Below are 16,331 nucleotides of genomic sequence, written 5' to 3' on the forward strand. Positions count from 1 at the left end.
TGAATTCTAATTTAATCCAAGTTCTTCCTTACACATTTAATGGAACCAGTTGTTATCTACTGAGTAATGCTGGACTATTTAGTGTAACTAATGAGGATTTGAGAACAAAAACAGTGTCCCTCTCTAAACTGTGTTTCCTCCTGAAAACTGGATTTATGAGTGGATGCTAATTTGTGCTGATTACAAAGTACTATATGAGAATAGTGATTTTTGATCACACCAAATTTTGAAAAAAAATCGCAGGATAAAAATCCGTAACATTTTAAAAAATTGAAATTTCTTTTAATAACATTAATTTTTTTTTTTTTATGAGGGGAAAAATGATGTATTTCACACTGCTGGCTCATATTACTTAAGATTGAATTCTTCTTCAGGGTGTTTGTGAGCCTCTCCTTTGGCATTAGGTCTCTCAGCATTGAAAATACATTTTCTCACAAAATATATTAAAGGTTAAGGGAACATTAAATAAAACAAATATTTCCTCCTGTGTTACTTTGAATACTTACCATCCATCCACCAATCTTGTTTTTATGCTCCACTGGAATTTTTAAAAATGTTATTCTACTGTGTAATTTGATATATAGGCACATTTCCTTTCTGTGTCCTTATTAAAGGGGAGATAGAATGGCTGCTTTTTCTTGTATCTGAACTAGCATAACAGATAATTTTCTTGCTCTTCATCCTGCATTCCTAGTACAGAACTTGCTGCAGCTCTTCTCTCTCTGTAAGTTTTATTTGCTGACTTTCATGACTGTTAAGAAAGAAGAAATTTCAGGTACCTTATTTCATTTTCAGGGTACTTATTGGTTCACCGTTAGTTGGCCAACCTGAGAAAAGAACAGGAGATGTATACAAATGCCCTGTAGGAAGGGACAGCCAATCACCCTGCATAAAACTGAACTTACCAGGTATGAAAGAAAATAAAGCTATTTCACATGGAGGAATAACAGAGGTCAGATCTTAGGAGATTCTTATCTAGTAAATATGCATTAAAATTGTTTCTAAAGAGAAAATTTATTTAGGAGTCCAGAGCTAAATGTGAAGGAAATAGTGTTTGTAAAATAAAAAATAATTTTATTTTAAAGCTTCTCATTGTCCTATGGAAAACATGCTCATGATTTTAGAATGGGCATTTGGCTGTGTTATCAAAACTTTATTATGACTGAAATTAATTGACTGTGGTTGGCAGTCCTGGTCATGGAGCCAGGAAGGCCATAGAGCACAGATTCATGGATCAGCCTTTCCAAAGCTCTCTAAAGCTAACAAGACTCTTCATGATGTCATCAGTAAGATTTTGATGAGAACATAACTAGCCAGAACCAGGCTGATGCATCTCAATATGATACAGGTAAATATTAATCATTTTCTTGCTCACATCAAGAGATACATGATATAGACAGGAAGAGAGTTCCCATTAATATGAATTTCACTAAATATACCTGTCGTGGTATTTTTTATCTCCTCTTTTCCCTTGAAAACTGAAATGTCAATAATAGAACAGTAACAAATATAAAAGCTATTAAGTCATTTTTATCAGGACAGGGTAAGAAAATGAATATTTGTTTTCTAATTAACAAAACCATGTGAACAATAATCTCTTGCCTTCATTGTGCTGTTATTTTTACTTTTTCTTTTTGCTTTCTTGTGGTTCAAGAAAACTATTTGAGACAGAAACCCAGACAAATTTTCTGGGATAACAGCCAGTCTCAGAAATGTTTCTTGACTGTTGCAATTGAAAAAGGAGGAGGAAGGGTCCTAAAATATTTGATGAAACCAATGTCAGTCTGGGTTTTATTTTAGAAGCTGGAAGCTCCATGCTAAGGGGTATATACTGTAACATTTTGTTTTCATGTTCCAAATACTTAACATTTTAATCTATTTATAGCTGCTACTTCAGTTCCTAATGTCGTGGAAGTAAAAGAAAACATGACTCTTGGAACAACCTTAGTGACTAACCCAAAAGGAGGCTTTCTGGTAAGAAAGGACGTTTTGACAATGTTAAAAGAAGTCTGTTTTTCCTCAGGTACCATAACAAAAACATTTTACCCTTTTTCATCTTTTAAAGGCATGTGGACCACTTTATGCTTATAAATGTGGGCGTTTGCATTACACAACTGGAGTTTGCTCTAATGTCAGTTCCACATTTGAAACCATCAAGGCAATTGCTCCATCTGTGCAAGGTATGCATGCCACAGGAATTCTCTAGTATGTCCGAAAATACAAAGTGCCAAAGAAGACAAATGTATACACATAGGCATACCAAAAATTATGAACTGCTTAACTTAGCTACCAGCATTACCAAGTTAAGTAAATGTTTTCATTGTCCGTATATAACCTACATTCTTGCTACTTTGGGAATTTATCTCAGTATAAACAATCATTAGAGTGCTATGTAACATCCAAACACAACTGCTAAAAATAGTTGCTTATGTTTTTTACTTATGGCCAAAAGACTCTTTTAAAATAATGATGGCATAAGACCTAACACAAACCCAATTTAGTAATATAGATAAAAATCTTAAAGACCCAGTCCTTTGGAAGAATCAGAGGGGCAGACTGACATTGAAGAAGGTAAGGGTCACTGGTAAATACTCTAGTTATATGATCTCCTAATCCTATTCTTAAATTTCTCCTTACAAGAGAGTGCCTTGCTGATAAAGGGAACACAAACCATGTAAAATAAGATGCAAAATTTGATGAATGACAGTTGTCATCAAACACGTCAGTTCAGCCCCACTGCAGAAGGATATGCATTTGTTACTAATCACAAACATAACTGGAGCTGTGAGATATATTTGACCCTTGTTAATATCTACTCTTATGTGGCAATTTGTGTTGCAGAGTGTAAAACCCAGTTGGACATTGTCATAGTCCTTGATGGGTCCAACAGCATTTATCCATGGGAGAGTGTCACAGCCTTCCTAAACAGCCTCCTGAAAAACATGGATATAGGTCCTCAGCAAACACAGGTAACACAATAGTTATTATATGGTTGTTCCATTTGCAAAGAAAAAAGGGATTTACAGGAAATGGAATGAGAGCATCATCTATGCAACTCTTCAATTCCAAGAACTTACAGCAATGGGGTACTAAAACAAAATAGCGGAAACCACAACTCAGTCAGTGTCTGCCACCAAATAGCAATGTCAGGGAGGCTTTACCTCCCCTCACCGCTCAGGCAGTCTGGAGAAACCAACTTTCTAACCTAGAGACAAAAGTTAAGTGTGCTAAATGAGACCATTTGAACACTGTCCTTTCCCACTTCCTTCCTCTTCACAAACACTTCTTGTCTTCTTTTGTACTTCATAGCACATGCTCCTCCGAGGCATATATGCATGGTTCAGACAGCCTTTGATTACAAGCTTTCTGGAGCGGCTTTCAATATTTTGTACTGTGGAGCATTGAGCATACAGCTTGTAAACATTTGAAATCATAATTAATAAGTGGCTGTTGAGCCACGTGTTATTAATGGCAGAAGCTGCATTTATATAATAAGTGGAGAGGGCCAAATTCCCAGCTGCAATCAATCAGCATGGTTCCACCAGAATTAACAGAGCTACAACCAATTACCCCATCTGAGGATCTGACATATGTTTCACAGTCTGCTGAACAGAGTATGTAAATATCAGTTGCAGCAGAATTGGGGGAAGGGGAAAATATGGGCTCTGGAATACGTTTTAACATAGAAAGCTTTAACAGCAACAGAAGAAACACGGTCTTCCTTTCACTTCTCCCTTTTCTCCCCAAAATCGAGGACTTTCTGGGATCCTGTATAATAGTTGATATGCTGCAGGCCTATCAAATTCACTTATTGGTGGTTTTGCTACTTCAGGCTAGGTCCTAACTTTCAGCTTCTGCCTTCACAAAGGAGACTGTGAGAATGAGTAAAGGATACATCTCTCTGCAGTGAGTATCCCTGTCATTTTCCAAGTTAATTGGGGTTTCAGAGTTATCACCAACTCCCCTGTTGACTGTAATGAGCACTGGCTGATAAAATTATTACTTATAAATGGTCATCTTCCCAATCATGTTCTGTTATTTTAAACAAACTGTTCTTCCAGATATTGTGAGGAAGAAGGAAAAACACTTTGTCAAATTTAACAGAAAGGAAAAAAAAAAAAATATTCTTCCTGGTCCCTTAAGCTGGTGATTACTCAAACATGTGCCATCTTGGGAAAATACTTAAACCTGAACTTTTCAGTACAGGGCAATGGCTGCATGGAAGTTGTCACTGCCTTCTACCCAAAGGGCTTCATGGGAGTAATACACAGGGCCATCAACTCTACTGCACGCTCAGCCCTCTTCCTCACCCTGCAATTCCCAAATTTTTACAGTGCCACACCTCTGCTATGTTTGTTTTCAGAATTCTGCCTCCTCTGTGCAGCTCCGCTCATGCACAAAAAGGTCCCTTGCTGACCTGCACTCCAGCAGCCCCCCATCTCCACCTGCAAAACCCATTCTATCCGCAGTCTGGCATAGCTACCCCTCTTCTCACATGTACACTTACTTGAGGATATCAGCTTTGGCATCTGGTTGTTACAGAGCAGAAACATTTGAGAGGGAGATAAGAATGGGATAAGGAGGAGAGAGGCTGAAAAACTTGAAATGGAAAACAAAACCTAGGTGGAATTTTCTCTGTTCCGCTTACTTTCCTTGCCTCCCCAGAACATATCCCATCTCTCTCCTACCCTCTGAGCCCCCTGTTTGGGAATCCTGGCACAGCCAAAGATAGTAACAAGTTTATACCATCTTCTCCACCCACAGTCTCCTTTCTCAGAAACTGATTAAATGACTATTGAATGGGGAAAGGGAGAAACGATAGAGCAGGCTTGTTTCTCCCCTCTCCTCTGGGAGCACAAAATAGAAATGCAGGAACAATTGTTTACTTTCTCTCTCTTCAAATTAATTTTTCCATGTTCATCTTTTGGGTTAGTTGGGGGGTGTAGAAATCAGTGGACTTTCACTGAGTTCAGATTGGTTTTCTCTTGCATGGGAAAGGAATGAGGTGATTACAGAATAATTCCTTAACAGCTTGGGTGTGACTTGTTCAAAACCGTGCTTTGATTAGAGGCTTGTGAGATATTTTTTTTCTACTTGCCCCCTCCATGAACAATGGTCATTAGATACGTGGCAAGTCAGAAGAGAAATTCCTCAGTGTCCCATGTCTGGCAAATTTGAAAGTGAAAGCCAAAATATTCAGATGCAAAAAGCTGAAGTTTACAATACACTTTTTTTTAGAAGTGTTTCCTTCCCTTCCTCTTTCCTTTCTCCAGAAAATCCACACCACCATACTGATGGTTAAGCTGCATATCCTTACCTTAGGGATAAAAGAAGTAAAGGGAAAATGATATTGGAAAAGGAAGAAGGAATTAAATGAGAAAAAATGGTACAAGTAGGATCAAAATATCTCTCCTGGCCTTATTCCACATTTTAATGTAACTGCAAAGCAAAATAGCATTTTTTCTCTTTTTTTTAAACTTTTATAGAGATAATTGTCTTTCTAACATGAGTATGTTTTTTGATCTTTTACATGAGCAACCTTCTGTGGTAGAAGAGTATCAAAAGAGAAAGCAGAATACATTGATAGGTTCAATTCCAGCTTTAAAGTTATGTTGGAATGGTCTTCAGAAATTTTCAGACATGTTTTATTTCTCCATTAATATATGACATACGCAGCTATATGTGTTTGGGCTGTATCTCATTTTATTTCCAAAGGGAATGTATCAGTGGACTAATAGGTCATGCTGTGTCATATCTTATGATCAGTTTTATCTCCAGAATAATAGAAGTCTAATATTAAAGAGGTATTAAAAAGATTCAGGATAAAGAAAGACTCACAAGTAATTTTTGTGGGGTTTTTTGTTGTTGTTTTTTCCATATACATTAGCTTAGTAATTTATGGGGAAAACCAGAATGTACTTTCCAAATAAGGGGCTGTATTCACCTATAGAACAACAGTGAATAATTGTCCTCAGAATGTTTTGTCCCAAAGTAGAACAGTCCTTCACTTGCCTGTTTTGTCATACAGTACTTTTTCACAGGAACTGGGGACAATTCAAGAATTACTCCCTTGTGTAATATAAAAGCCATGGAATGCTAGACAAGGGAACATAAACTTAGGGATTACAAAGATGTTCAGTAGATTATGGTCAGTAAGGCTGGGAAAAATATGAGGTTCTCTAGAGTAGAGCAAAATTACATCTTTCTATGTAGTACTATTGCATTTTTCAGATTTAAAGTAAACAAGCAAATCATAACATACAGTGCCTGTAATCATCGTCCTTATGGGCTTGCTGAAGTTACACAGTTTGAACAGGTTTATTGTCCCATAAAGGCACATTTGCATCACATAGATATGTCATTTATAGTTTTCCATTAGAATAAAAGGCTGCAAAATCTCAAACCTTCATTACTATCTAATAGAATATAATTCTAATTTTACAAGGTGAACTTGATTCTGTGATTCTGTAGGAGACTGGAACATGCACCTAGTAGTATTTTGTTGGTTCTGGGAATCTTTTCATTACCCTTTTTTGAGGAATGGCTCATCTTTGATGCCATGAAATATGTAGAACATGGTGATGAGTGTTTTCAAAGCTAGTGCTAAGGAAGGGTCCCACAGAACAGTTGTATCCCATAAGATAACCACATGTCCCCCTTCCTTCCTGATTTACAAGCTATGCAACACAGTGCAGTTTTCCAGACTCAGATGTTCTTCCCATTCACTTCCTGAGAAGGAAATGCTCAAAATGTTTACTTGCTGTGATCATGGACAACATTTCCTTTCAAATAGGAAATGATACAACTCAATGTCAGCCTCTAATCTTTTTTAGGAAAGCGACAACACCAACTTGAGTCTCTAGGATCGTGAAAGGCTGGCAGATATTTTTCACACTGGCAGCAGTCAATAGTCAATTTAATCCTTGGTAGCAGTAAGACCCTCAGAGGTGCAGATAAGGAGCCCATGAATACACAGCGGCAGATTCCCTGGCATACAGTAATCTCTGACTACAGTTGGGCATGGTCCTGGAATACTTAAGGCACTCCTCCAGCTCCAAAAGACCAAACATAATGAAACCCTCTTGTTTATCACCAGTTAATGTCAGTCGTTTTAAATGACTAGCATCACCCTGTTCAAATTATGCTGTATGTCACACATCTAGCATGCCACAGAATAGTTGCCTTGGAGGGAATGGGTTAAAAATTTCATCTTTAGCTTGGGGTTTAGTTGGTGCCACATGACTGCTCTTAGTGGTAATACAGTGTGTGCCCCAGCCTGCTGTATAAACACTGTGCAGGATTGATAGGCTGCTGCCCATACAGACATGCAGCCTCTGGATGCTGTTGGCTTCAGGTGGAAGAGGGCATGCCTCCAAGAGAAAATTAAAATATCTTAAAAGGGAGCAAGTTGTCATAACTTTGAACTTACATCAGTTCTTCCAGATTTGATTGCATTTTCAAAAGGATACAGAAATTAAGTTGGATCGATTTTGCTAATGCACACCATTATCATTATAGTTCCATAATTGTATGTAATTAACTTTTCATAATGATTGTGATACTGATGTTTGGTATCAAATATTTATCCAACTCTAACCCTTCTGCTATAAGCAAACAAGCATTGTGCAGAATCTGAGAGGCCATAAAAGTATCTGAAAAAGTATCTACAAAACAATTGCAAAGTACATACTAAGCCACTTCTAAAATAATATGATGGCATAAACATCCTAGGGATTTTATTGATCTTCAGTACCTAAATGCTAGAGTGCTTTTAATAATAGATGAGTGAGACATAAATGCCATGTAATACTGCATTACCCTAAATAACACCTATAAATTGCCACGTGTAACATAAAATTGAAATATGCTAATGGAACATTGTGTAGATTCTTCCCAGTAAAAGCTGTCAGGAACCTGCCAAAACATTAAAACTGACAGAGATGAATGAGAGAAATTAATTCATATTTAAGAATATTGCTCGTCTTTTTATTTCATACTTGTTTTTGCAGCTGGTTCCCTCAGGCATTTGCGGTTGGGTTGCAATACCGTGCTAAAATCTTTCCATCATCCTCCCTCATTCCAGAAGCCACCATTTTATTCATGTTGCCTCTGGCAGTTGTCAGGTGTCTTACTTTGGCTTACCTCCTACTGAAAGAAAAGCCATGTCCTGGACTGCCCTGCTGTCTTTATCAAGATAAGTCTACTTGGGTCTTCCTGTCACCCTGAGGGCCTAAATTTGCCATTGCAGTGTTGTTTCTAGGCTAGGTTTAGCTATAAACCTATAAACTATCATACATAGAAATATTATATTTCAATGAAATGGAAAGAGTTGTGAGTGAACCATAGCCTCGTATGCTATAAGGAATGGTATTTGAGAAGTTGTGGCTGGTGGTTAGAACATTGGTCTGCCTTGCCGTAGAGGAGAGCAGACCTGCGGCACAGACTACTGCAAATCAGGAAGAGCAAGGAGTTGAGCCTGCTTTTGGCTTTGTTCCTATTTTTAATAAAAACAATTTAGAAACTTCAAAATGTTTTACGAGATTGAGTATCTTCCAGCCAGTCTTGCTCAAATGCTTATCGGTGTCTCATACAGAGGGAAATGCACAGAGTTCAATTATTTTCCTGGCTGTAGGTACAGATGGGCATTTACCCCACTGCAGGAGACACAGCTATTTTCTTTAAGGATAGTTGATTTTTAATATGAACTGTGTGTTTCAGGTTGGAATTGTTCAGTATGGACAGAATGTAGTCCATGAATTTTTCCTGAATACATACTCAACAACAGAAGATGTGATGGCTGCAGCCACACAAATACGCCAGCGGGGTGGCACACAAACTATGACAGCCCTGGGAATAGATACGGCAAGGTATGCTCACAAAACATTGTACTGCATACAGTGGAAACAAACATAAGCAGATATGATGATGATTCTGATTTTATAAATTAAAAACATGATGTGGCTGACATTTCACTTTAGCTGAGCAAACAAAGTTTAGGAAGATGGTAGATAAACAGACTCTGTCCCAGCATCTAGATCAATTGTATATGGCACCCTGGAAAGGCAGCTGTCCCTTGAATGGAGAAAATAGGGAAAGAGAAGAGACATGGAGGAAAAGTTGTAGTCATAAGCTGTCAGGGGAGACAAAATGGAAATGCATGCTAGACCTTGGAGCAGGCCCCTCAGCCTGAACACAAGCGTAAGCAATGGGCTGACAATCTTTGATGTCCATACAGAGCAGGTAGGAACTGTGTGTGTAGAGAGATGAAGAAAATTAAGTTTTTCAGAGGAAATGGGAAAAAATAGATCTTTTTAATGTTAACTTGTCTTCATTCTGAAGATTATTACTGGGTTTGAGCCCACACTTGCCAGAAAGCCTAGAAATTTTATATCCAAAGTCTTTGAAGCTTCTGGATCATTGGGAGATTATGGATGTGTTGTAGCAATAGCATTATTTAGAAATGCTTCCTTTATGAGAAAAATGAAATCCGACTTTTGTAGAACAGACAGTAAGTGCAAAATCTTGTTCACACTTTCAAAATGCACTATGTTGTCCTAGTATCTTTTTTCTTTTCTACCTTATTTATTCCAGCATGACAGCATGACTTTATTCAATAAAAGATTGCATTTACCCTTTCCAAACAACCATTCAGTGAACTATGGAACATCTTTATGATGAACTATTTGATTATCTGACCAAAGTTGTGTTGATACAATGTCTTAAATCCAATTAAATTCTCACATATTCACCAGTCATGTTTTCCTTAGATAGAAGTAGAAGCTTGAGGAAGTCTGAACAAGTTCATGAAAGCAGAGCCAATTGAAAATTACCAAATACTGAGAAACCACTTGTGATTCAGAAAGACCCTGTGCACCATAAACTGCTGCAGACTTTTATATACAGAAACTATCAGAAAAAGTTTCCTCTGCTCTTGCAATCTTCCTATCCATCCACTTTTGGACGTCATCAGCAGTAGATCTTAGCTTTCACTGATGTGGCCAGTCTTAAGAGCTCTGTGGTGGTTTCCTCAACAGAGGAAACCCTGCTTCCTTCCTTATCCAGAGCCCTAATCCAGCCCTGCCTTTTCCGTCCCCTCCAGAGTCTGGGTGACTAGCTGCCCAAAACCTCAGTGCCCATCTGCAGGTGTAGAATTCATCTGGTCACCCCCATGTGCCTCTGCTCACCTGCAACTTACTTCTGCCACACTCCAACACCCTGTTTACTGTAGATGTGCAGAGGTGTGCTGGTAGCTGCTTTGTCAAAGTAAATACTTTGACCACTTGAAGTGCTGCTGGAGGGTGGAAATAAGAGGGGTTTCTGTATGAGGGTTTTGGGATGGGGGGTGGGGTGCTGGTTTGGTCTTTTTTAAGCTGCCAAAAGCTGTTTTAAGGTGCTAGAAGTTTATCTGGAGACAGGAAGAGTTTTTCACTATCCAGTATTATACTTTCTGCTGTTGTTCTCAAATGGGTGAAGAATGAATGAATGCCTGTGACCTTTGGCTGTGAACTGTCATGTAAGTTCCAATTGTTGTTGTTTGTATTTGTTCATGGTTAATATTAAACTCCTTTTCCTGCTTCTTAGTTAATATAAAGTCTTTTAGTTTATGGTTGACTATGCAAATATGGTGTATATGCTAAATGCTAACATTGCCTTTCTCCAAACACTTTATGCTCCTTTTAGGAAAGAGGCTTTTACTGAGGCTCATGGTGCGCGAAGAGGAGTACAAAAAGTAATGGTTATTGTGACTGATGGGGAATCACATGATAACTACAGATTAAAAGAAGTGATTGATAATTGTGAAGATGAAAACATTCAGAGATTTGCTATTGCTGTAAGTGAATTTTAATGGGAAAATTCAGAGTCTTAAAAGCATGTTTCATCTTCCAAATGTAATTTCTGTTTGAAAAGTTCATTTCACAGAATCTGGATGGAAATATAATCATTTCAGAGAGGAAAAAGAAAGAAACTGAAAAAAAAAAAAAAAGAAAATTTGCTTTCTGATTTTATAGCATATAAAAAAAAAAGCAATCTATCTGTCTTCCTGGTGATGACAAGTGTGGGTGCATGTGAAGAAAAAGAAGAAAGAGTTTGAGGGGCAGTATAAAATCAAATCCTTTTTGTTAAGAGGAATATTGAACAGAGTGGATTACTTCAAATCTTCTGAGTTTCTATTTTCTATGGACACATTACCTACTTTGAAAAAAAAAAAATTAAAATGAAACAATGTAAACTAGCAACAAAAATACAGGTTTATTATAGCTGTTCTGTGTGCTGGCATTTTAAAGTTGTCATATTCATGTTGAGGAAACTTAGCAGCTGAATGAGAGGATGAACATGATGGAGGTCAACCCATATCAGGAAATATGGAAACATTAATGATAGATTTGATGTGAACTCTCCATCATATTTGTGTATTCTATACTCAGATCATCTGTTTTCTCTCGTTAATTTTGAAGGTACATTGGATTGTTGCTTCTACATTCCTATGTTTCTTTGTTTTGGTGCAATGAGGTGTCATGTAACCATACAACTTCAAGAAAGATGCTGTCTTTAATTTAAAGAAAGACATAAACCAGAAGTTGTATCCAGCAGCACACAGATTTTCAGTACTTTCCTTCATAAAGCTAGACATCATTAAAGAAAAGTGTCGTTCTTGAAGTTGCAATCATTTTCAGCCGTAAAATTCTTGTCTAGAACCAGATTTTAATTGCTCCAGCATCCAGGAATGCTAGAACATGGAAGTTTCTTTTTTGTTTCCCTCTCAAAACAAGTTAAGTGTATAGAGCACTTTTTTCTATGAAAAATACTTGTCAGTCTGGGAATTGGAGAATTGAGTTGTTTTGTTCTGAGGCATCCTGAATGTTTGCAGCAGTGGTGTTAAAACTATAAGCCAAATCTAAAGTCTTGTACTGTGATGGAGTTGTTAACACTGAATGCAAGTGTTGTTTTTATATGTATTTACAGGGCAAATCTGCACACAAAAAGAATTCTTCTATGCCTAATTAACTTGTCATTAATTGTTTATGTACCTCATATACATATATATACAGGGAGAATGGGTGGTATCTACACAGAAGACAGTGCAGTTGTGTATGCTGGTTTGGGTGTTGTGTTGGCTTTTTTCCTAATTAAGGCATACTTCAACAAATCATAGAATATATCATTACAGTTTTGTGAAGAAGGGAAAAAAAGGACAGTTGAGGATAGTGGACGTTATATGATACAGTTTCTTTTTTTACTATTGTTGAAATTTTCAGAAAAACAACTGAGCCCTCATACAGTTCTTCTCTCATTGGAAAAAAATGGTTTCAAATTAATACGAGGGAGGTTTTAACAGAAAAAATAAACGTTAGATATGATTTCCCAATATTCTCTGACAATCTGCCTCAAAAGTATCTTTTAATACAGGTTATAAAATGTATCCTTGACTTTTTTTTTTTTTAAATTCTCTTTAGATTCTTGGCAGCTACAGCAGAGGAAATTTAAGTACTGAGAAATTTGTAGAGGAAATAAAATCAATTGCCAGTAAGCCTACTGAAAAGCATTTCTTCAATGTCTCAGATGAATTAGCTCTTCTAACTATTGTTGAAGCACTTGGAGAGAGAATATTTGCCCTGGAAGGTATAACATTATTTAAAATTTTACGTCATGCTCTATCCCAGCCAAAACCAGGACTCTGCATTACAACTGAAGCAAATAGAAGAACAGTTGCTTTTATCTTCCTTTGCAATATACTGTGCTGCATAAAATGTATTATGCAGGTATTTTTTTCATGCTGAACATAAAAATATTTTACAATAGACATCAAAACCACAGATAATGATGTGAAATATATTCAGATATGTTAGAGCCTATGGAGATAATAACCTAAAAGGGTAAGTAACCATTACTGTTTTAGCTGGGGTAAACAAAAAGTTGTCTTCCTTCAGGTAAAAAAGCATTGCCAGGCCATATCCTGATTACCCTATGATCATGTGTTCATCTGCCTATACCTTTTTCATTAGTTATTAATTACAGCATATTACTTTGCTATCAAGGTTAACATAGACTTGGTGTATAGCGTTGACAAGATATATTTTTTTGTTTAAAATGTTCAGGATACTCAGATTTTAGCACAGAAAAGTCATTCTCTCATAATGTCTCCTCACATTCTCTATCCAAATTAGGCAACACTATCCAAATCTCTGTTTGTGTCAAGCACACTACTGATAACAGAATATTGAGTTTATTAGTTATAAATTATACTGGCCAACCCTGAAGGGATTTGTGTCTTACAAAGAAAACATCCATTTATTTGGACTTACTTTTTTTCAACAAATCAACTTTCCAAGTAGCTGGAATAGCATAGTTTATGGCTGGAACAAAAGGTAATGTTGACTTGAACATCAAGCAATAGTTCAAATATGAGAGAGTATTTTAAAGTTTTTTTAAATTGAAGCTATGTTTTTCAGACATATTTAGGTATTTAGCTTGATCAAATATTACTATTTTGAGCTGATTATTACTAAACATTTTTCCCATTTAACTTTTCATGTTCTGGAAGTTTTGTTCTCTCACTTTAGAAACCAATTAATTTGAGGAAAATTTAATCTCTCTAAAGCCCAAAGTTTAGCCTACTTAAGCTCATTGAGTACTTCAAAGTTCACTGAATAGGGGGCTCTTTTGTTCAGTCCCTGCTTACTAGAAAACATATACTTTCAGTGGAAAAATAGCTGTTCAAACAGAAATCGAAAACTTAGTCTTCAATTTGTGCTTTTTACCTCTAGAAAAGTGAGAAAAATAATCATCTTTCATTAGTAGAATAAATTCTGTTAGGTAAACATATTAAATGGATATATAATAAAAAGTTAATCAACTACTAGTCATGATAACATACGAAGGATATAAGATGTAACATGACTGATTTGCTGGACACCTGTGTACTCAGATTCAAGGTTTCATGCCATAGCTCAGCCCTTTAAAAAAACAGATGCCACTGGAAGAGACAGTCTCACTTTGTCACATTCTACCTTGTCCCTTTTATCAATCAGTAGTCATTAGGTAGTGCCTGTCTGTCACATGAAACCCCAGCCTCCAAACAGTGGAGTAAAACTGTGCTGACTTGCACTCCCTGTTCATGGGGAATGCTTTATATCATGACCTCTAACCCTTCCATTAACTTTACTAATTCATTCCTCTAATTATAAGAAAAAAATTACAAAACATTTGAACATTAAACAAGTTTTGTAGATTAATAAAATATCCAAACAAATGTAGTTATGTTGACAGTGGTGTAACTAGCTGATGAAATTGTATACATGTTATGTTTATACGATAGTCGGCTCTTGAGATGACTACTCCTTGTGATCACGTCTTCCAGTATTTTGGTACTTTAGGCATATTTTACCTCTTTAAAAACAAGTTCTGCAGTACTCCTTGAATTCAGCTTTAATTTTCTGCAAAAGATGCAGTAACAAATACGTACTTCTTTGATATTTTTACTTTGTATTTAACATAAGCCTATTATAAACTGCTAGAACATGTGTGCTTTGATCTATTTGACTTATTTTCAATGTTTACTTTATATAAACATGGCTGTATGACAAAAAACATATATTTGAAACAAAAACTCTGGAAAAATATTTTCATCCACACTATAAGGGACAATCTAGGTAATTTTACCACTCCCAAAATTCTTCCTGATTTCCAGATTTTCAGTAGGAACTCAGAGATGCTCTAAGATTTCTATATAAGACACATGTGATATGAGACAACAAATGTCACCTCTTCCACCTGTGAAAGTCCCAGAAATTACATAATCTGGCTTCAAGGGAATCAGAATAGAAACTGAAAATGGGATCTTAGCTTTTCGTCAAAACATAGCAAGGTTGAGTTGCTCCAATGGGTTAGAGCTAGAAGATACTGACTAGATCAGTTTCTGTTGATTCTTCAGGAATGGTTTCCTGTCCCTTCCCAAAGCATTTCAGGAGCCATTCTAGATTTTCAACTGTGTCCATGGATGCATTTTTGTGGGGAGAAAAGCAGATACTCCTCCACACAGCTTTCTGATGACAATCCAGTTTATTGGACGTGTTCAATGTGGAAAAAATTAATTAACCCCATACATTGTATCTGAATGTCTGTGCATAACATGGAGGTCACAGGAACCTTGATTCTTGAAATTCTGTATCTGAATCTGTTTAAACTCTCAATCTAAATAGCCTCTTACTAGTACAGTAGTACATTTGGGTTTTTTTCTTAGATTTCTTGTTTTCTTTTTGGTTTTGGCCTTTAAAAAAACTCAAAATAAAATTGAGACAGAGATGAAAAATCAAATCCAACAAAAACCCATACTTGACAGCCAGTGGATTTTTACACATAATCTTTTTCATATGCCTCTGTGTCTCATGGCATGGACTTCTGGTTTTAACAGCAATTTTGTTTTATTCAACCCGTAGGCAGGCACAAATGTTTTTTTCACAAAATATCCTCTGTAGGCTGCCTGGTAGTTTGAAATTCAATGGAAAGTTAGACTGAGGGCTGTTATCTAAGAAGCATTCAGAGCTGCACACACCAACAGTACCAGCATTGTCCTCTGCCTCAGACTGTGAGAGTCCTGTCTTTCTCAGCTCATTAAGGAGAATCCTTTACTGCATGAAAATATTATCAGCAAATTTTTACTGCATGAAAATATTATCAGCAAACTTGTTTAAGCAAAAAAACAAGTTTTTTTGCTTAAAAAGGACTTTTTCAAGACATAGCAAAGAATCTACATCTTGTGAAATATGATGGCCTATGTTTGCATGTCAAACATTTTGTGTTTGAGATTGTGTCTACTTTCTATGGCTGGCTATAAATCCCAACAATTAGCAAAGACATCATGTCCCAGGGAGAATTCTCTGTGGTTTAGTTGCTGAGTATCAAAAGTTCAGTATTATTTAATAGTCCAGATGCCTGAAATTTATTCAGCCATGGTTTGCTATGCCTCAGTTTCATTCACACAGTTGGAGGTTCACCTCAGCACTCAGCTGGTAGCAAATTGTGAACTCTTCCTGGACAAGCATCAGAGCAGATTTCATAGTCCCCCTCTACTGTCCATTACCATATCTTGCTCTCAAAGAGGAATCAATATGCAGAATATAGTTACCTTACCTGGCCACTTACAGCGGCAAAATAGTCCATGAGTATTGCTTTTAAGTAGAGGAAGAGGCAGATATTTCCCTTCCCTGGTGATATTTCAAGTGTATGTGGAGCAAAGAAGCCCATCAGTTTAATACCTAGCATATGACTACCTGACAAGATACTGAAACTAGTACTAAATCACCTGATACCTTTTTTATTCAGAGTCACGT

The 16,331-nt window shown here is 36.7% G+C and overlaps 1 protein-coding gene across 2 annotated transcripts in view; it reads left to right on the top strand.

Annotated features, from left to right (window-relative positions):
- ITGA1 (integrin subunit alpha 1) overlaps window positions 1-16,331 on the top strand; it is a 74,153-nt gene that overhangs the window by 31,880 nt on the left and 25,942 nt on the right. For both annotated transcript variants that reach the window (XM_033009053.2, XM_033009054.2), the window contains exons 3-9: window positions 796-908; window positions 1,886-1,974; window positions 2,066-2,180; window positions 2,842-2,969; window positions 8,719-8,867; window positions 10,681-10,831; window positions 12,456-12,621. In XM_033009053.2, coding sequence (XP_032864944.1) covers window positions 796-908; window positions 1,886-1,974; window positions 2,066-2,180; window positions 2,842-2,969; window positions 8,719-8,867; window positions 10,681-10,831; window positions 12,456-12,621 — 911 coding nt within the window. The remainder of the gene's footprint in view (window positions 1-795; window positions 909-1,885; window positions 1,975-2,065; window positions 2,181-2,841; window positions 2,970-8,718; window positions 8,868-10,680; window positions 10,832-12,455; window positions 12,622-16,331) is intronic.

This window comes from Tyto alba, unplaced genomic scaffold (assembly GCF_018691265.1).
Source record: "Tyto alba isolate M040663 unplaced genomic scaffold, T.alba_DEE_v4.0 Super-Scaffold_42, whole genome shotgun sequence".
NCBI lineage: Eukaryota > Metazoa > Chordata > Aves > Strigiformes > Tytonidae > Tyto > Tyto alba.